The 21058-nt window shown below is 58.7% G+C and overlaps 2 protein-coding genes across 2 annotated transcripts; one reads left to right on the forward strand and one right to left on the reverse strand.

Annotated features, from left to right (window-relative positions):
- Positions 1–859: 859 nt before the first annotated feature.
- On the forward strand, positions 860–13333 carry CHURC1 (churchill domain containing 1). The gene is made up of 4 exons (XM_054025078.1): positions 860–961; positions 4291–4426; positions 7111–7181; positions 13138–13333. Exons 1-4 carry the CDS (start codon positions 923–925, stop codon positions 13228–13230), a joined length of 339 nt encoding a protein of 112 aa, XP_053881053.1. The 5' UTR covers positions 860–922; the 3' UTR covers positions 13231–13333.
- Positions 13334–16816: 3483 nt separating this feature from the next.
- GPX2 (glutathione peroxidase 2) lies at positions 16817–19105 on the reverse strand. The gene is made up of 2 exons (XM_054025077.1): positions 18833–19105; positions 16817–17350 (listed from the first exon to the last, which is right to left on the reverse strand). Exons 1-2 carry the CDS (start codon positions 19052–19054, stop codon positions 17000–17002), a joined length of 573 nt encoding a protein of 190 aa, XP_053881052.1. The 5' UTR covers positions 19055–19105; the 3' UTR covers positions 16817–16999.
- Between the last annotated feature and the right edge of the window lie 1953 nt (positions 19106–21058).

A 21058-nucleotide genomic window follows, 5' to 3' on the forward strand; every position in this document is an offset into this window, starting at 1 on the left:
CGTGGCGCCATGGCAGGCAGGCAGCCACTGTCCCACGGGACTTTTAGCAGCTCAGACTCGGAGATCGCGATGGGGATGAGGAGGCCAGACAGAAATGTTAGGTGGGCCGGATTCGGGCCGCAGGTCGGATTTTGCCCACCCCGGTCTAGTCGTTCCTGCCCTTTAGCTGAGAGGCTGGGCCTTTAGTCTTGGGTGGACCGAGCCCCGTCTGTCCCAGTCCTGTGACTCTAGGGGAGGGGGCTTGCCATGCCTTTGCTGCTGGAAGAGGAGGCTGGGGCTGCTGTTAAAAGAACAAAAACAGGGATCGGGGCAGGGAAGGGGTTATGGGTCACTGGCGCTGGCATGGCAGAGCCCCTCCTGCTGCAGCTGTCCGCACATACCATATGTCTTCACGGTCCGTTAAACACGCACAGAGAGACACACACCTGAAAGCCCTGCTTCAGACAAGCTACAACCCCCACCCCGCTGCCTAACGCCTCCCCCCCTTGCCCCACCCTGGCCTGGCCCCACAGGCCACATCCCACTGCCCATCGGCCATGCCCCATTCCCAATAGACCCGCCCCCTTGATGCTGCAGGCCACGCCCCACAGGCCACACCCCCTCCCCAAAGACCCCCCACCCTGACCCTGCAGGCCACGCCCCACTCCCCATAGGCCACGCCTACTCATCCACAGGCAACGCCCCCACTCCTCCAGACCCCACCCTGCTCTCCTCAGACCCCACCCTAGGTCCTGAGCGACTCCCCAGAGCCCAGTTCCAACCCTTCAGGCCCCGCCCACACCCTCAGGCCCCGCCCACCCAGCCTCCCGGCTCCTCCCAGGCCCCGCCCCTAAACCCTCCCGGGCGCGCGGGGCGGGACTGGCAGCTCTCGCGAGACGCGATACTCCTGGAAGCCGGAAGAGGCGGTGGCCGCGGCGGCGTCATGTGCGGGGGCTGCGTGGAGACCGAGTACCCGTCCCGGGTAAGGGGGCGGGGCCTGGCCCCGCCCCGCCCCGCCCCGCCCCTGGATCCCCACCCGGGAGCGGGGGCTGGAGCCGGAGCCGGGACTCCTGGGTTCTCTCCCCAGCTCTGGGCGGTGGGGGGCTGGAGCCCGGACTCCTGGGTTCTCTCCCCAGCTCTGGGCTGGAGCCCGGACTCCTGGGTTCTCTCCCCAGCTCTGGGCTGTGGGGGGCTGGGAGCCCGGACTCCTGGGTTCTCTCCCCAGCTCTGGTTGGGGGCTGGAGCCCGGACTCCTGGGTTCTCTCCCCAGCTCTGGGCGGTGGGGGGCTGGAGCCCGGACTCCTGGGTTCTCTCCCCAGCTCTGGGCGGTGGGGGGCTGGAGCCCGGACTCCTGGGTTCTCTCCCCAGCTCTGGGCGGTGGGTGGTGGGCTGGAGCCGGAGCCGGGACTCCTGAGTTCTCTCCCCAGCTCTGGGCGGTGGGGGGCTGGAGCCCGGACTCCTGGGTTCTCTCCCCAGCTCTGGGCTGGAGCCCGGACTCCTGGGTTCTCTCCCCAGCTCTGGGCTGTGGGGGGCTGGGAGCCCGGACTCCTGGGTTCTCTCCCCAGCTCTGGTTGGGGGCTGGAGCCCGGACTCCTGGGTTCTCTCCCCAGCTCTGGGCGGTGGGGGGCTGGAGCCCGGACTCCTGGGTTCTCTCCCCAGCTCTGGGCGGTGGGGGGCTGGAGCCCGGACTCCTGGGTTCTCTCCCCAGCTCTGGGCGGTGGGTGGTGGGCTGGAGCCGGAGCCGGGACTCCTGAGTTCTCTCCCCAGCTCTGGGCGGTGGGGGGCTGGAGCCCGGACTCCTGGGTTCTCTCCCCAGCTCTGGGCTGGAGCCCGGACTCCTGGGTTCTCTCCCCAGCTCTGGGCGGGGGGTGGTGGGCTGGAGCCGGGACTCCTGGGTTCTCTCCCCAGCTCTGGGCGGTGGGGGGCTGGAGCCGGGACTCCTGGGTTCTCTCCCCAGCTCTGGGCGGTGGGTGGTGGGCTGGAGCCGGAGCCGGGACTCCTGAGTTCTCTCCCCAGCTCTGGGCGGTGGGGGGCTGGAGCCCGGACTCCTGGGTTCTCTCCCCAGCTCTGGTTGGGGGCTGGAGCCCGGACTCCTGGGTTCTCTCCCCAGCTCTGGGCGGGGGGTGGTGGGCTGGAGCCGGGACTCCTGGGTTCTCTCCCCAGCTCTGGGCGGTGGGGGGCTGGAGCCCGGACTCCTGGGTTCTCTCCCCAGCTCTGGGCGGTGGGGGGCTGGAGCCCGGACTCCTGGGTTCTCTCCCCAGCTCTGGGCGGTGGGGGGCTGGAGCCCGGACTCCTGGGTTCTCTCCCCAGCTCTGGGCGGGGGGGGCTGGGAGCCCGGACTCCTGGGTTCTCTCCCCAGCTCTGGGCGGGGGGTGGGGGCTGGAGCCAGGACTCCTGGGTTCGGTTTCTGACTTGATACTTAGGATGAGTCGCTCCCATCTCCCTCTGTAGAGTGGGCTCCCCCCCCCCCGCCAGGGGGGCTAGAGGCTGCCCTGGGTACCTTTGGCACCCAGATGCACCCAGGGGTGCTGCTGGAACAATTTGTATACTGGGGATGCTGAGAGCCATTGAACCGAATTGTAAGCCCTGTATGTGATGGAAACCACTTCAAGCCAGGGGGTGTGGCAGCACCCCTAGTTCCAGCACCTCTGGATGCACCCTGTGTGGGGGGTAGTCCTGCTCTCTGCGGGGTTTTAAGGGTGTGGTTTTCAAGCCTAACTACTCCCACCAAAGTCACTGGTAAAACTCCTTGTGATTTTAATGAGTGCAGACCCAGGCCAATGCCAGGCACTTCTGAAAATCCCTCCCTTGTCGGGACCTGCCAGGTGTCAGGATTCTGATGTCCCTGCACGGCCTGATGCAAACTTCTGCCCATGTCGTAGCAGGGGGCAAAGGCACTGTGAAGCTGCCTAAGGGATAGGACATAATACTGCAGACAATGCAATGCCGGTACATAAACCAGCCGTGCCCCTGCCCCTGGGATAGTGTTATCTTGAAAAAGATAGAGCAGAAAGAACAGCGTACTGAGATGGTAACAAAAACAATGGGGGCATAGAAAGACTGCTCTGTGAGAAGAGACTGAAAAGATGGGACAGTTTAGCGGGGAGTTAAATAAGAGGGAACACAATCGAGATATGCAAAAATATTAACAATAAGAGAAGGCAAGTCACGGCCTTCTTTGTAGTAAGTAACACAAGAACAAAGGAACATTCAATGGAGTTGAAATACAATACATTTAAAATTATAAAAGGAAATAATTATGCTATGTAAAAACCTGTGGAACTCATTGCAACAAAGTATTGCTGAGACCAAGAGCTTAGAGGAATTCAAAGAATTAGACACATGGCTAATGAGCTCATACGCAGTTACAGTAGAACCTCAGACTTACAAACTGACCAGTCAACCACGCACCTCGTTTGGAGCCAGAAGTACGCAATCAGGCAGTAGCAGAGACAACAACAAAAAAGCCAATACAGTACTGTGTTAAATGTAAACTACTAACACCATAAAGGGAAAGCAGCATTTTTCTTCTGCATAGTACATATTCAAAGCTGTATGAAGACAAGGATAATTTGTTAACCTTTGAAAGAACAATCTTAATGTTTTGTTCAGGGTTACGAACAATCTCCATTCAGGTATAGGGCTTTTCAGCCAGAGATCTCAAAGCAGGTCAATATCATTACCCCAATTTTACAGTTGGGGAAACTCAGGTAAGGAGATTGACGTGACCTGCCCCTGAGGGATATAAGCCCTCATGTTTCAAGGCATAAGCCGGTCACTAACTGACTGGGTTATCATGAAACTCCACTCAGGGGAAGGTTATTCCCGAATTGTCTACTGCTGGCTTCCTTGCACTTTTCTCTGAAGTATGTGTTACTGGACTAGATGTCCCACTGACTCTGGGGTGACATTTCAGATGTTCTTGTTTACCTCTGTGTTCTTGAGGGGGCCATTTAGGGATCTGGGGCAAAAATCTGTCTGGGGATTGGTCCTGCTTTGAGCAGGGGGTTGGACTAGATGACATCCTGAGGTCCCTTCCAACCCTCATATTCTGTGACTCCTGCTCAGGGGCCTGCAGGGAAACTCTGCTATGTCAGTTAGCAGCTGGTGAACAATTTGCCTCCCAAACTCCCACATACTTCCTGGAGCAGGGGGGCGTGCCCCACAGTTTGGGGACCCCTGTCCTAGCCCTTGCATGTGCTGTCAATAATTTCCACTAAATACAACGTTGGGACAAATTGAAGGGGCGGGGATGGGTGTTTGACAATAGCATAGGAACGGAGGTGGATAGTTTTCCTCTCAATACTGTAGGGTAACACCTGCCTGGAGAACGGATCTTTCCTGCTCAACTACGTGGGGTGTGTGGAGTGCAACAAGAGGGACTTTGTGCTGATCGCAAACAGAGCAACGGAGGAGGAGGATGGAGAAGAAATCATCACTTATGACCGTAAGGAGTTCCCCTTGTTTGTCCCCTCCATTGAGTGTGCACGGAGCCACAGGTTCATGTTTGCTTCTTATTATACACTGCTACCTCGATATAACGCGACCCGATATAACACGAATTCGGATATAACGCGGTAAAGCAGCGCTCCGGGGGGGGAGGGGGCTGCACACTCCGGTGGATCAAAGCAAGTTCAATATAATGCGGTTTCACCTATAACGCGGTAAGATTTTTTGGCTCCCGAGGACAGCGTTATATCGAGGTAGAGGTGTACCTGTTGTGGGGAGGGATAGAGTTTAATACTTGACTTGAAAAAGTTCCCAGGCATCTCTTAGCCAGAGAGTAGTAGGAAAGATGGCTGGAGCTCCCTAAAGAGATCTAAGGCAGTGACCCAGGTCCCCAGCTGTGGGGAAGGAGAAGGTTGCTGAAATTTTTACTTTGCTGCTATCCTGTGACCTTCCTCATGTGTGCCGCTTTCACATAAGTCCCTGGCTGGAAAGTGTCTAAGGCCTTGTCTACCCACAAAAGTTGTACGGTTTAAATTATCCCAGTGGGGTTCCTATACCAGTCGCTGGGGGTTAAAGCCAGACAAATTCAAAATTACCAATAAGGCCCACATTTCTAACCATGCCCATCGGAGGAGCCAAGGGAAGGGGTCGCTGCTCCCTCTCAAAGGCTTCAGATCCAGACTGGAGGCCTTTCGGGAAGATCTGCTTTAGCCAAACGCAAGTTACTGGGCTCAGTCCAGAGAGAACTGAGCGAAATTCTCTGTCCTGGGCTATACAGGAGGTCAGATGAGATGATCTAATGGTCCCCCCTGGCCTTAAGCTAGGAATCTATGAATATGGCACAACCCCCTAGCGTGGATGCAGCTATACCAGTACAAAGGTGTTTATACCAGTATACAGCGTCTCTCCGGGAAGGGGAAGGATCTATTCTGGTATAACTGTCTACCTGAGGGGTTGTATCAGTAGAACTATGTTGGTTTAAAAGAAATCACATCCCCTAGCTAACCTAGTTACAGCAGTACAAAACCTGTGTGGTATGGCTACAGCTTCGTAAGCACGTGCCTAACTGTTCTCAGAATCCGGGCCTGAGGCTGGAGCTCCCCTCCCTACTCCAGTGCTGGAGGAGTGTCTGCTGCTGAACGCTCCCTCCTCACCCCCAACCTCTCCGCTGCGCTGCTGAGACAGGGCTGGTGTCCAGAATCTCTCCCCTGCCTCTGTTTGTGTGTCATCCTCACCTGTGATTAGCTCCAGTGCCTGCCTCTGCTGCTGCCCACTGCCCCCAAGAAGCCCTGCCTGAAATGCTTCACTGATACTCATAGTGTTGTGAACAGCCGCTGTGAAACTGACCAGAGTCTTGTGAATGTCGATCTAGGGCTGCTCACACCAGCAGAGGAACTGAAGCTAACTGGCCTGCAGACTCAGGGAAGCAGCTCTGTATCTGTTCACGTTTTGCAACCATGCCAGGTTATTGTTTTGTTTTTAGAGCCAAAATTCTCCAGCAATTGATAGCTTAGCTCTCCCTAATCACCAGAGTAAACCTCCTGCTTGCCACGTGTGCGTCGATTTTTTTTTTTTTTTAAAGCCAGGTAAAATGTGAGGAAAGAGGACTGAAGGGATGTGGAGAGAATGGGGTTGTGTTGGATTGTCAGTATCCCTGTCTCTTTTTTAAAATGCAGGAAAGAGTTCTCAGCTTGGCATTTATTTGTGTATGTTCCATTTACACTCTTTGGAGTGAACGGATCATTTCCATCTGCATTGGTGCTCGTGGAAGGGCCTAGATTGACCCCCCTGGATTCTAAAATCCAGTGCCAGTCCAGACTTCTCCCTCATCCCCTGCCTGGCCCCCGACCACCAGGCAACCATCTGCAGGGCTGCAAGAATCATTTGCCCTAGCCCATTCGGCACCTTGGGCCTCCCTGCTGAGACTGAAGTGCAGGTGGCTTTTGCTACGTGGGAGCTTATCTTATGCCCCTCAACTCATTTCACAGAGGCCTACAAATAACCACAAGCGGGAAACAATTTCTGCCGGATTTAAACGGCCAAGTTAATGACTTTGGTGGCGCTCCAGCCAATTGCAGGGTCAGAGCCGGAATTGCGCTCGAGCGTGAATAGATTAAATAAATATGCTTTGTAGGTTGACACAGGAGCTGAGTTGGGAATGGTTAAAGGTGGCATGTTTCCATTAGTCCCCTGAGTTTATACAGGTTTCCCCAGTGATTACAGGTTGTGGTGTAGAGGACCCAGTGAGCGTGCTGCTTCAGGGAATATCAGGAAGTGAAAGGTCTCCTTTTCTGTTCAATGCCCAGGCTCCGGTGGTTAGAAAAGTTGACTACTTTTGAACTATTTGCCCTGCTCCCAGCCAGAAATGGCCCTGGCCCGTACAGCGAAGGTGAAACCTTATGTAGTAAAACAAATTCTCCAGGCATTCGTGGGGCTGCGAAATACAAATTTTTGAATTGCTTTGGTGAATCCACAAAATGTATTAGAAAACTGGGGGGGATCTAGTCAGGGGGGATCCAAAGATATTTGGCTGCCCTCTTGGACCAGGAGGACTTTTTGTCACTGACGCAGGATAGCAGGTCCTTGATCTCAGATCAGTGCGATTCCCCCGCCCCCAGGTTGTGGAAAGTGAGGTCTCCCTCCAAGCAGGCGATCCTTGTGAATCTCTGGTTTTCGTTCCAGATGTGTGTAAGAACTGTCATCACATGATAGCCAGGCACGAATATACATTCAGCGTGGTGGACGATTACCAGGTATGTTGTCTTACATGCTGTCACGGAGCCCCAGGATCAGTGCTACGGCCAGAGGCGCCGACTCCGTGGGTGCTCCGGGGTTGGAGCACCCACGGGGAAAAGTCGATGGGTGCTCTGCACCCACCAGCAGCTCCCCGCCCCAGCTCACCTCCTCCCCTGAGCGCGTCGCGGCCCCGCTTCTCCCCCTAGCTCCCAGCGCTTGCCGCCGCGAAACAGTTGTTTCATGGCAGCAAGCGCTGGGAGGGAGGAGGGGGAACGCAGCCCGCTCTGGGAAGGGCTGGGGCGGGGATTTGGGGAAGGAGTCCAATAGGGGCAGGGAGGGGGCGGAGTTGAGGTGGGGACTTTGAGGAAGGGGTTGGAATGGGGGCGGGGCAGGGGTAGAGTCAGGGCAGGGCCAGGGGCCAGCACCCACCAGCCCTGGGAAAAGTTGGCACCTATGGCTACGCCCCCAGCTTTGGAACCAGCCCTTCAGCGTGCTGGCCCCCCAGGGGTCTCACTCTTCCTGCAGCGCGGGCCAGCCGGCTTCACCGCCTCCTTTGGCTACACCTTGGCAGCTCCAGCCCTCCTGCTTCACACCCTGAGCTCTGCCCAGCAAGTCCCACTGAGCCAGACCCCTGGGAGAGACGTGTCCCCTCTTCAGGGACCATGCACCTCCGCAGTATTTGCAGTGACACTCAGTGTTAAAACAGCCGGGTTCAGCAGTCAGCTGTCGCACAGCACAGGAGGGCCGTAGGTGAGCACAGAGAAATGAAGGTTAAAGCCCGGCCCAAGTCTGTCCTGCTCCGCCCAGAGCCCAGCCAAGCTGCGGTGAACACCTCTGTTCGGGCTCTGTCTCAGTCTGACCTCCGTGGTCAGTTCCCAGGTGAGAGCCCCGACTCCTTCCCACAGCCAGCTCCTAACCCCACCTTCCACCTTCCCAGCCCTTTGTTCTCCAGCTGGGGGGTTTGCTCAGCCTCCCTGCTGAGCGAAATCCATCCCCCTCTGGGGCGCAGGCTACTAGGTGTCCGTGTCCTGGTGATTGGCTTTCCCATTGTCGTCTTGGATTCTTCATTGATATGGGGTGAGCCTCAGCCAGTCCTTTTTAACGACCCATTCAGGCTCAGACAGCTAGATGCCATTCATGCCTCTGTCTCTCAAGCCTGCCCTGAGAGCAAACAGTCCTTTTTCCCTACTGGATTGCCATGCAAAATGTAGGGGAAACTGAGGCACGCATAGGGGCATAAAAATGTCACCGAAAATTCCACTTCATCACACGTGCACGTACACAGATCACAAATACGCACTCCTTTATTCCTTCATACGAACGCCCCGAGACTTGGAAAGCCCTGGGAGTGCTGTCACGGAAGCACAAGGAACCCCGGCGGCCGGAGTAGAAAGTTCTGCTCTGTGGGTTTCCATCTGGAGGTGCTCTTGGATTCTGCAGGCTACTGTTGCCACAGTACGTGTGGGATTGTGTCCTGAGCAGCCCGTCTACTGCTTCAGCTAGGGGAGGGATTCAAGTCACTGCCAAACCTGCTGTGCTTTTGTAGGGCCAGCTTCACTGTAAAACGTGGCTTGACTTCCCAGCTGTGGATTCCAAGCTGCCACAGCCGCACTTCCACCTGCTGGGCATGGTGCCCGAGGTAGGTGACGGGTGCATCCCGCTGATTAGCGTCTCTCCAGCTCCCAACACTTTGGGCCGATCTGACACTGTCGGATCAGGCAAGGGGACGTCCATGCAACACGAGGGTTGAGATTCTGTATGCACAAGCGGAGCCTGGCTCCCGTGCATGGATGTAGCATTTAGCGCAGTAGTTCTCAAACTTTTGCATTGGTGACCCCTTTCACACAGCAGGCCTCTGAGTGCGACCCCCCCCCCCACCACTTTTTATATTTAACACTATTATAAATGCTGGAGGAGAAGTGGAGTTTAAAGGGGTGGAGACTGACAGCTCATGACCCTCCATGTAACAACCTCACGACCCCCGACGGGTCCCAACTCCCAGTTTGAGAACCCCTCATTTAGCATGACTGCCTACAGCTCTGGCTTTAGGTTGGCATTTTGAAAAGCACCTCGACTTAGGAGCACAAGTCAATGGGGTTTGGGAGGGGGTAATTTTCAAAAGCACTTCCCACTGACTTTTAATAGGACTTGGGGTTCTAACTCCCTTAGGTTCCGTAGAGAATTCCAGCCTGAGTGCTTTAGGACCCGATGCCATGGGGTGCAGGGCTGAGTACCTTCCACCCCACATGAAGCCCTGCAGCGCTGAGGGTGCGCAGGACCCTGCTGAATCAGTGTTTTAAAGCAGACACACAGCAAGGCCGTGGGACAATTGCTGGAAGAACCACAGCTGTTAATTTCTTCTGCACAGGAAGGTCCACAGGGCTCTTCAGCCCCGGTCCAGCTTAGGAGGCAGACCCAGGCCCCCGAGCCACTGGCAGGATGGGTGTGGCCCGATCCCTGACCTTGCTAGTTGTGTTCTCCCTCTACCTCGGCAGCTGGGTTTTATCATACCTGCCTGCAGAGCCGTAGGTGAGATGACAAGGCCGGTGGAAGCAGATGGGGAGGAGGGGGGGAGTTCTCTGGCAGACCCTGGATCACACCCTGACAGTCAGCACGGCTTCAGAGCAACAAAGGGAGCCAGATTACAGAGTTTTGCAATGGATCGGCTTGAAAGACCAGCGTTGGGCATAGTCCACCAACCAGAGCTGCAGGACAGTTCCGAGACGCTCTGAGATACGAGCATGCATTAGCCACACCTCCAAGCTGCCCTCTCAGGGGGGCAAAGCAGGGGAGGGCTGATGGAGCTGCTCTGGGTCTGAGGTTCCTAAACCGATGCCTCTGCAAGCTGAAGTTTACCGCCTTTCTGTTCCAAACCTGCAGTTGCCGGAGTGTGCTCCCATTCCGGGTGTCCTATGCTCTTTATAACCACCAGAGGGAGCTAGCGGGCTTGGAGGGGCGTGTTTTCAGTGGCCGCCCCCTGGAGGGCCAGGCCCTGACTACCTGGAGGCCTCTCTGCCGGTCCATTTCAGGAGCTCTCCTCTGATATCGGCGTTGGGCAGCACCAGTGTCTGGGGGTGGGAGCGAGTCTGACTCCTTTTGAAACTGGCGTTGGATGAGTGAAAACAAGGCCAGCGGTTTGCAGTCTGTAGTGTGAAAAACTCCAGCGGCCTTTCCCTTCCCGCCTTGCGGTGGTTGTACCTGCATTGCCCGGGGCGGGATGGGACAGCCTGTCGGTCCCTTGGCAAGCCGCTGCGGAGAGTAAGACTAGCAGTCTGCAGCGCCTGGTGAAAGTGTGAGCACCTATTGGGGAAATGCAGCCGTGGGCTTCAGGGCGCTGCCGGTGTGAAGCACAGGAGGGCGTTGAAAAGTTACCATGCACGTCTGCTGGGGGTGGGGCGGACAGACTCCATCAGTCAGATACCCTGTTTCATGTCCCAGGAGGTATAACTAGGAGGAGTGGGGTTAGGGAAAAGGAAAACAGAGCTAGTTACATTCCTTAAGCTTTTAAGCCTGACACCTCCATTAAGGAAGCATCTTATCAGATTTCCTGGTCCATATTTAATGATTTGGGAGGCGAGACCTGCAGTCCTGTAACGATTTGAACCAGAAATCTGTGAGCAAACCCTGCTTTCTGCACCAGGTCTTGGCAAGGGGGCTCACCTGAGCAGCGTGGGTTGTAACGCAGCCAAATGCAAGATCAGACGACTAGGGACAAGGAGTGCAGGTCGCACCTATGGGATGGGGACCTGCATCCTGGAAAGCGGCGACTAAAAAGCCTTCGCACTCCTGGTGCAAACCAGGTGTCTGAGTCCCACCGCAGTGCCGCAGCCGAGGGGGTGTGCGTGATCCTTCGTCGGGCGAGCTCGGGAATGTCCAACACGAGTAAGGAGGTGATGTGACCTCTTTGGCGCTGGAGACTGCCCAGTGCTGGTGCCCACCCTGCACGAAGGATGTTACAAAGGGGACAGGGCTCAGAAGAGAGCTAAGAGGAGGAGTTGAGTTCTGAACAACCTGCCTTCTAGCGAGAGACTTAAAGGAGCCCAATCTGTTCAGTTTAGCCAAGAGAAGGCTGAGGGATGACTGGATCACACTTCCAGGGAAGAGATTTCTGCTAGCAGAGGACTCTGTGATCTACCAGAGACTGGCCGAGCGAGATCCGGGGCTAGGAGCTGAAGGGAGGCACATTGAGAGTAGAGATAAGGTGCCAATGTTTAACAGGGAGGGACATTAACCATCAGAACCACTGACCCAGGGACGGGGCAGGTTCTCTGTCACATGGCCAGGGCCACCGGGGGGGGCAAGTGGGGCAATAGGCCCCGGGCCCCGCGAGCCCTCGCCCGGCGGCGGTCCGGGTCTTCGGCAGCATTTTGGCGGTGGGGGGCCCTTCAGTCGCTCCGGGTCTTCAGCGGCATTTCGGCGGTGGGGGGCCCTTCAGTCGCTCCAGGACTTTGGCGGCAGGCCCTTCAGTGCTGCCGAAGACGCGGAGCGACTGAAGGGCCCCCCGCCGCCGAAATGCTGCCGAAGACCCGGACCGCGGCCAGGTGAGTACAAGCACCGCAGCTCCCCCACTTTGCCCCAGGCCCCCTGAATCCTCTGGGTGGCCTTGGACATGGCGTTTGTAAGTCCAGGTTGGATTGTCTCTCTCAAGCTCTGCTCTGGCTCAGAGCGGAGTTCTGGTCTGGACGCGGGAGTCACGGGAGGCTCTCTGGCCTGGCTTATACAGGAGGCCAGACTAGCTGAGCAGAACAGTCCCTTCTGGCCTTGAAATGTCCAAGGGCAGGTCCCTTTTCCTGCTCGCTTCCGTCCCCAGAGCCCTGGTCAGTAGCTGCGCCCAGGCTGGCGGGCGCTGTGCATGCCCTGATTGTGTTAACCCATCCCCCTCGCTGGGGCGGGAGGGGACGGAGCCCTGATCTTGCTCGGAGCTGACGGAAGACGCACAGCGAATGTGCAGCTCCTCTGCCTGCCTGGCTCTGCGGGGGAGGGCTGGTGGTTTGGTTTGTAGGGTGAGGACAGTGCTGACGAAGGGAGGATGGAGACAGCCCGCTGGGCTGATCCCGAGCTGTGGACTAGTCTCCCTGGGGGAGCCATGGATGCCCCAGCTCTTGGGATGTTTGAATGAGCGACTACCCCAATGACTGTCCGAGAGGGAGCAATCCGGCCCTGGCCCTGTATGTCTGGTCACCAGCGAGGCCTTTCGAAGCTTGCCCTCACTCAGGGCCAGGTGCCCCGTCCGTGTCTGGCTCTCCTGCCGTGATCTCTCAGGCCAGCCTGCGTGAGTCCCTCTCCAGCATGACTCTCGGCTGGGCGCCCTGCTGGGCCGCATTGGAAGGGACTGAACGCTGTCTCGCCACGTGGCAGGGCTGGCATCTGCGCCCCCTTGTGGCCCACTGTGGCACTACTCCTCTGGCCTCAGTTTCCCTCCAGGTCTTCATGGGTCAGCGCCATCTCCGGTATGGTCTGGTGCCATGGTGGCTCGGCCCTCCGGCTAAATCACACCAAAGCTCTGCCCCTGCGGGGGTAGCCAAGTTGCAAAACAAATACAAGGAACTCAGAAAGGAGGGTTGGCCGGGGCTGGACCCCCATTCTACTCAGGGTCCCTTTTCTTGTTAACACTTGCCTGGGCTCTCAGCTTCAGGCCCAACCCCCCTTCCCTCAGGGAGGCCCTGACCTGCACCCAGTGAGAGCTGGAGATCGGCTTCCCCCACCCCCACAGCTGGGCTGTCCCCCTTTTAGCTCCTCCCGCCAGGCCTGAATTTTGGCCAGGGTGTAGGTGCATACCCCATCTCTCTCTCTCTCTGGGCCAGGGTGTAGGTGCATACCCCATCTCTCTCTCTCTCTCTCACACACACACACGCACACGCACGCACACACACACCCCCGGGACAAAGGAGCGTCATAGCCTGGATTCCCAGCCCTGCGTCCGGAAGCGAGCGCCTCCTGGCCCCCGCGTGAGCGCCCTCTGTCTCGTTGCAGGAGTACACCATGCTGTGCCTGCTGTGCGGCAGGGCCGAGGACTCCATCAGCATCCTGCCCGACGACCCTCGCCAGGCGGCCCCCTTGTTCTGAAGCTTTGGCCGCCGCCGCGGGGCCGGTTTGCGTCCAGCCTCGCCAGGCCGTTGGCAGAGCGATGGCGGGTTACAGTCATTAAACACGTGCCCTGTGTTGTGAACGTGAGTCGCCCCACAGTCCGGCCCGCCGCTCCTCCCCAGACTCGGCATCACAGAGGCTCAGGCCCCTGGCCCCTGCCTGGAGGAATGAGCGGGGAGGGGGGTGTAAGCCGGGCTGCCTGGAGGACTGGTGCATGCTGAGGGGCAGGGAGTGGGTCGGTCCTTGGCACAAACCTGCTGTCATGTCCACGGTGCCCGGCCTGGGATCCTCCACCCCAGCCTCGGAAAGTAATTTTACAGCCGACGCGCAGGGGCACTGCGTGGATCTATAGTTTCTAATGAAATCAGAGCCGGCTGACAGTAGCAGAGCCCCGCGAGGCACACCCCAGCGTGCCCCCCATAGGAGTCCGGAGGCTGGTACACCTGCTCTCCGCCCAGCTGTCCCTGTCTCAGCTGTGCTGCGGTCACTCGCAATCCTCCCCCACCCAAACCGGGCCCAGGTTAGAGCCGTATCGGGAGACTTGTCAGCAGCTGGGGCCAGGCTGTTTGGGCTAACAGGCAAGGACCTGTAGTCTCCCTCGGAATGGAAGGGGAAGGTGGCTCCGGATCTCCTGGCCAGCCTTCACCGGGGGGTGACCAGCTGCAGGGTGGTGGTCCCCTGCAGGAGAAGAGCACAGCTGACAAGTTGTTCGTGTGCATGGGTGGGCAATAAACTGGGAGTGCTTTGGGGCACTGGCGGTGTCTTCAGAGGCGTCTGTCCCGTGTCGAGCGTGGTGGGGCCCCGATCGTTGCCTGGTGCTGCTGCAGCCTCACCGTGCCACCTGCAGCCAGCCTGGCCCTGGGGGAGCGGGGATTTCTCCAGGAACTGGCTCATCCCAGCAGAGGTCTGCTCTCCTTTATAACCCACTTCCTCCCCCCGCCCCGGGCTCTGGTGGGGCCCTGCGGTGAGTCAGCCCTTCTGCTGCCTGTCCCGCTCACCGGTGGGGCAAAGAGCGGGGCCTGTCGATTGCAGTGTTTGCTGTCTGCAGCCTCGCCAACACGGGGTGCTATGGACATGTCTGTCTGCTCTGCTGCTGGGAGCCCAGCGCCCTGTGGCCCCGTGTGAACAGTGCTGGCCCTGCCGCAGAATCCTGATTGCTCCTAGGGCAGGTTCTGGGCTAGACGGAATGAAATTCCTGGGAGGGTTTGCCCGGGGCAGGCGTTCATGAAGGACTGCGCAGGGCTCGCTGGGCTGTTTCCTGTGCCCCCTGGGACAGGGGCTCTGCTGAGTGAGGTGCCCACACCTGTTCCAGCCCGGCATGCGGGGGCGGGCAGTGAAATGGGTGATGTGTCACAGAAGGAAGCCACGTGGATCCACAGCATTAGACCCAGGCGGCTCCCTGCCACTGTGGTGAGAGCCATGCCGACCCCTGCAGAGGAAGTGAAAGCACAGCAGTGCAGCCTCCTCTGGCCCCGCACCCTGAGGGGCGGCCAAGGCCGGGCGTTTCTGCCAGTGCTTCTGTGACTAGCTGGGTGCTTTCGCTTGGCTTTCATACGGAGCGCCTTGCTGGGGCTTTTCCGCCAGCCATCTCCAGGCGCTGTACGGAGGAGTCTCAAGAAAACAAACAAACAAACAAACACACACACACACACACACACACCCCCCCCCATTATTACAAGCAGGAAAGTGACTTGTCAAAGGTCACCCAGCGGCAGTGCCAGGGATTGCCTGCAGAGGGGTCAGAAGAGTGACCAAGGATTGAACTCACAACCCTGGGTTTAGCAGGCCAACGCTCAAACCACTGAGCGATCCCTCCCCGCTGAGAGTCATCACTATTATGATCATGCCCAGAGGCCCTGTTGCGCCAGGTGCTGCAGGTACACAGCTGGAGATGCTGTCTTCCCCATAGGGCTCATGCTGAAGGCAAAGGGTGGGGAAACTGAGGTACTGAGCAGGGCTGTCACTTTGCAGCAGAGCTGGGGGTGGAACCCAGGTCTTCTGAGTCCTAGCCCAGTGCTCTAGCCACTAGACCACGCCACAGCTCCCAGCATAACCTGCCATCAGTGACTCCCACCCTAGCCACGGAGCCACCTTGGCTGCCATGGGCTGTGGCTGGAGGCAGGGCAGGCGGGAGGGGGTGTGGCTAGGGCAGACCTACCCCCTGCAAAGCACCATGGGGCCATTGCAGCAGGGACACAAGTTGAGCTGCCTTAGCTGGAGCCAGGAGCCACCCAGGCCCCTGAATTGGGCAGGGAATCTGCCCCTCAGGTTCTCTGTAGCCTCAGGCGGCGTCGCTGTGTCAGTCACGCCCGGGGCAGCTCCCTCCCAGCAACGGGCTCAGGCTCTCGGCAGCCTCAGGCAGCCTCAGTCCCACTCGGGGCATGTTTTTGAGGCTCGGCACACGCAGCCGGGCTGGGGCTGTAATTCTGCAGCGAGGAACCAATCCTTGGGCTGGGGCGGGTGAAGGGGGCTGGGCAATAGACTCGTTCTGCCACGGGCAGTTCCAGCCATCCCAGAGCAGGCCAGATGGGCCCCACGGGTGGCAGAGCAGCTCACCGATGGCCCTGTGAGGGCTTGTGGCATGGGGAAGCAGCTCCTCCTGGTGCTCCTGGAAGGCAGGTCCTCAGCTGTCGATGCGGGGGTGGGGTGCCCTGCCAGATAGGAGGCTGGCAGAGGAATGAAGAGCCCATGGGAGGGGGTAACTTCCCGGTCCCGTCCAGTGGGGGTGGGGGGGGGGAAGAAGGCAGACACAGTCCGTCTGTCCCACCCCCCGCAGAGGACATTGCTGCAGTGATTTCTGTGGGGGCCAGGAAGCAGTTGGAGGCAGCCCGCCCCCCCAAGCCACTTGTCAGGGGGCTTCCTGGCTTGGGATGCAGCGCCCCCACCTGGCCTGATGCTTTGCAGAGGGGCTGGGTTTGCTGTCGGCGATGCCCCCCGACCTCCCCTGCAGCTGGGTCTGCTCCCTGGGCAGCACACAGGCTGGGTTTGCAATGGGGCACGGCCCCTGGCTGGGCTGCTCCAGGGGCACGGCAGAGGGGCGGGTTGCCATGGGGCATGGCCCCCAGCTGGGCTGCTCCCGGGACGTTTCAGAGGGGCGGGTTGCGCAGTGCCCTGAGGTCCAGGCCGTCTCTGGGCCCCTGCTCACAAAGAGCTGTGAACCCGCTTTGCCACGAGGGGCACCTACCCTCCCAGCCATTTTAATGGGCGAGGCCCCTTTAGGCAGGAGGAATATTAACACTCACTCCCTGCCCTCTGCCCAGCTCGCTGCCCTGGGCACCCACCACTCTGCGCCGGGCTCCCTCCAGCACAGCCCCCATGGGCGTTCAGGCCCTGCCAGTCCCCCCCACATCTGCCACCCCTGCAGCAGCAAGGACTCGGGTCTCTCTGCCAACAGGGCGGAGGCTGGCGCAAGACCCGGGGCCGAAGTGCCCTGGCTGTCTCCTCTCGTCACCTGGGAAGGCTGGGCCTCCCTGCTCTGGCCAGGGGGAGGCAGCCGACGCTGTTGTCCTAGCGCCAGGCTTTGCAATGGCGGGGGGCAGGGGTAAAAAATACACAGAGACCCAGCTCCCTTCAGGCTTGTTTATTGGCCCCAGGCGGTGCCCGGTGCCCAGAGGGTCGAGCATTCAGTGCCTTTACCCCCTTCGGGCCCCCTCCCGTGTGGTTTAGAAGGGGGCCGTCACCCGGTAAAGCGCTGACGCCGTGCCCCTCCAGCAGGGGGCGCTGCAGCCGGACTCCCATTACTGCCCCCCTATTTGGTTAGCTTGAGGAGGCGCTGGATGTCGGGCTCGATGGCAATGGTCTGGAACTTGGGGCTGTAGCGTTTGAAGGGCTCCCCCTCGGGCCCCACCAGGAACTTCTCGAAGTTCCAGGAGAGGTCGTCGCGGCGCACGGGGCTCCACACGACGAACTTGGGGTCGCCCATCAAGGCGGAGGGCTCGTCGGCCGGGGTGGGCAGGTGGGCCTTCAGGTAGGCGAAGACGGGGTGCACATCTGGCCCATTCACCTGGCATTTCTGGAAGAGGGTGAAGTTGGGCTCGAAGCCGGCCCCGGGCCGCACGTATTTCAGGCTGTTGAGGATCTCCTCATTGGTGCAATTCTCCTGCCGGGGAGAGGACAGGGCGTGTCGGGCCACAGAGCAATGGCGTCCAGGGATGGACTGGAGCCCGCCCAGCCCTGTCCCCCCGCCTCCCGCTGCTCCTTAGTGACTCATGGATGGTCCCAGCCCCCACCGCGCTGGACTGGCCTGTTCTGCCACTTCGTCATTTATTTGCCTTCCCGCAAGCACACAGTGAGGAATTCAGGGTGTGACTGAGATCCCCCCCACCCCTCGCCGCCCGTTGTGTCCTGAGCTGCACAGATCCCTGCTGAGATTGGGGTGGGGGCATTGTCCTGGCACTGCTTCGACCCTGGCGGAGATCACCTCCCCCCCTCGTGCCAGGTGCTGCACAGACCCGGAGCGAGCGCTAGTCCCTGCCCCAGGGAGCCCACAGTCTGAATAGACAACACAGGTAAAGGGGAAACTGAGGCACTGGGCAGGGAAGTGACTTGCCGAAGGTCACCCAGTAGAGCTGTGGCAGGGCTGCGAAGAGAACCCAGGCGTCCTGTGTCCCTGTTCATTGACCTCCCTGCCGGGCCACCAGGTGGGAGCAGGGGAAACGTCCTGACCAGCAGCTGGATTGTACGGTCCCAGCAGCAAAGAAGGTTCTCCAAGCAAGAACCCTGCCCTGGCCCCTGGAAGGGACCCAGCCACCCTTCTCTGTCTCTAGCTGCTCTCACGCTGCTCTGGTTGTGGGGGCAGCCTGGGCCCTGCCCGTCAGGCTGCAGCCAGGTGAGAGATTCGCACGCTGGGGCCCGTCTCCGCCACCTCTAGGGTGCAGCTGCTCCAATGCCCCCCTCTGGGCAGTGCTCAGGCTGCCACTGAGGGGTCGCCAAGGAGGCTTTACGTGGGCAGGAGGGCACCCAGCCCGGACAGCAGGAGGCAGGCTGGGAGGAGGGAGCCCAGCCTGGGGTAGGAGGGTGCAAAATGCGCTCCATTCAGCATAGACCCACCTGGGCCATTGGGTCTTACAGGTGCAGCTGAGGCCAGCATCAGCTACTTAAATCATTCCTGCCTGTGCCACGCAGGAGGGAGAATCAAAGGGCAGGGTGTTCCCACCCCACACCCTGGTGCACGGCAGAGCATCACTGGTGTAAGCAACAGGGCAGTGGGCAGCCGATCCCTTGGGTCACTGCCTGGCTTTGGAACTGATCTCTGGGCTGGATTGGGGGCACCGGTCCCATGTCGCCGTGCTGCTGCGTGGCCATCCCAGAGGGGCAGTGCCACCCCCCCACACACGCAATTCCTACCCCAGCGGCTGCTCTGACCCTATCCCACGTGCCCAGGCGAGACGCCATAGGAGGAGCCGGGGCCGCACACATTTCTTGTTCCCAGCCCCTGGCTGGCGGGAGCTCTCCGAGCACCGAGCCAGCACCCGCTGCATGCCCAGCACGCTGGAGGGGGCTGATCCTGCAGGGCCTGCAACCTCCAGGGCTCTTTGGTGAGGCAGAGGACACGGGGTGGGGGGATACAGGTGCCACATACCTGGTAGCCAAACTGGTTGCAAGGGAAGCCCAGCACGACCAGCCGCCGTGGGTACCGGGCCTGCAGCTGGTTGAGCTGGGTGTAATCCCGCACCGTCGTGCCTCAGAGGGATGCCACGTTCTCAATCAAAACCACCCGGCCCCGGAAGTTGTTGAAATCCACCTTCTCCCCATGGATGTCGGTGGCGCTCAGGTCGTAGAAGGACTTGGCGATGTGAGCCATGGCTGCAGCCGCACAGTGAGCCTTGCCTGCTGGCAGGCGCTGGCTTAAGGCTAGCCCCACGCCCCACGCCCCACGCCCCACGTGATCTGCTGCTCCAAAGGTCTCTCTGTTCCTGGCACCGCCTGGAAGGAAATCAGAGCGCTCACCTGTCAGTGAGCCAACTCTTTCCAGCCGCAGAACAAAGCAGCAGGTCAGGCCTGCACAGGTCTCGTTGCAAAGCCGGCTTGCGCAGGAAGGAAATTCAGGCCAACCTGATACTCCCGCTAGCTCTCAGTAATTCAAGTCGGTTAGCTCCTCTAGCACTGGGGGATGCAACTGAGAGGGAAGAATCAGATAGTGACTGGTAGTATGTGCCTTCCACTGGCCCCTAGACATCCCAAGATCAGGGCCCTGTTGTGCCAGGCGCTGCACAGACACACAGCAAGAGACAGATCCTGCCCCAGCTGAGAGCAGGGGCCAGGTACTGCACAGACACACAGTGAGCGACAGGCCTTGCCCCAGCTGAGATCAGGACCCCATTGGGCTGGGCACTGCACAGACACACAGGGAGCGACGGGCCCGTTTCAGCATCCCTACCCACAAGTGTTCAAAAATTAGGAGATTTCTTTAAAACTTCATGAGATTTAAAACATAACAAGGCAACATTTTTGTTTCCTTTTCTTTCTCCTTCTATCTGAGTATGTGGAAAATTTTCTGACAACCGTTTTCCATCAGAAAAACAACAAGGAGTCTGGTATCACCTTAAAGACTAACAGATTTATCTGGGCCACCAGACTCCTTGTTGTTTTTGTAGATACAGACTAACACGGCGACCCCCTGATACTTGATACCATCAGAAAAAGTGAATCTGACTAAATGAAAACATTCTGCGGTAACGTCGATTTCAATGACGTGCATAGAAGAGAATTGACAAAGCATTTTGACTTTCTCAGAACGGAACCTTTCACTTTTTCATTTTGAAATGACCGTGCTTCAGCGTTTGGTTCATTGGTATTTTTAATTTAATGTTATATTATAACAAAATAACTAAACCCTATTGTAATATAAAAATATATAAACAAACTTTTAAAAATGCGTTTCAAAGCTGTCAGACTGGGGGCTGGGTCTCGGGTTCCCTGCCTGGCCCCGCGCTGCTGCCTTGGAGGAAAATGTTCACCTGCTCTGCACAACACCGCTGGGGACTCCAGGAATCTCCCGCCCCGCTGGCACCAATGCCCAAATTTCCCTCTTCCCAGGGCTTGGCTTTGCTGGTAATGCCCAGTCGAGGACACAACAGCCAAGCTCTGCTGCCTGTGGCATTTCCCTGCAGACCTGCCCTGGCTCGCTGGTTCACTGCCTGCCCAACGCTAACAGACACGGGCAAGGGAAAGAGAAAAGGCACCTTGAGTTTGGTTTGCACCTTCCTGCTCTCAGGCCAGGCCAGGCCAGGCCAGGCAGGGGGTGACCTGCAAAGGCCTCGGGGAGGAAGGAAAGCTGGCCTGGGCCTCAGGACACCTGGGTTCTAGGCCCGACTGTGCCACTGACCTACTGGGTGACCTTGGCTAAGTCATTTAATCCATCTGGTGCCTCTCTCATGAAATGGGGCTGCTCCTTCCCCACCTCCCAGGGGGCACAAGGGTAATTCTGTGACTGAGGGTGACACACTCAGATACTGTGTGAACAGGGGCCTGGCAAGGCAGTGGATAGATGGGGCTTGTGCCAGGCTTGCATCTGGATGAGGTATTCAGAGGGCCTTAGCTAACAGATGGGCTGCACACTGGAAACTCAGCTGGTGTCCGTGCAATGAGCTGCCCAAAGCCCAGCCGGTGAGGCGGGGGGCTCCACTCAGACACGGTAGAGGGGTTGGCTTTAAATCTCGCCCGGGACAATTTGATTCCAATGTTCACAGGGGAGAAAGGAAGTTGGAGCACAAATGCACGCTTTCCATTGAGCTGTGCGCACTCTCGCTGGGCGCGGCAGAGCCCGCCGGGGAAAACAGACTGTCTGTTCCTGGGCTACAGCAGT

Source organism: Malaclemys terrapin, chromosome 4 (assembly GCF_027887155.1).
Source record: "Malaclemys terrapin pileata isolate rMalTer1 chromosome 4, rMalTer1.hap1, whole genome shotgun sequence".
In the NCBI taxonomy this organism is placed as follows: Eukaryota; Metazoa; Chordata; order Testudines; family Emydidae; genus Malaclemys; species Malaclemys terrapin.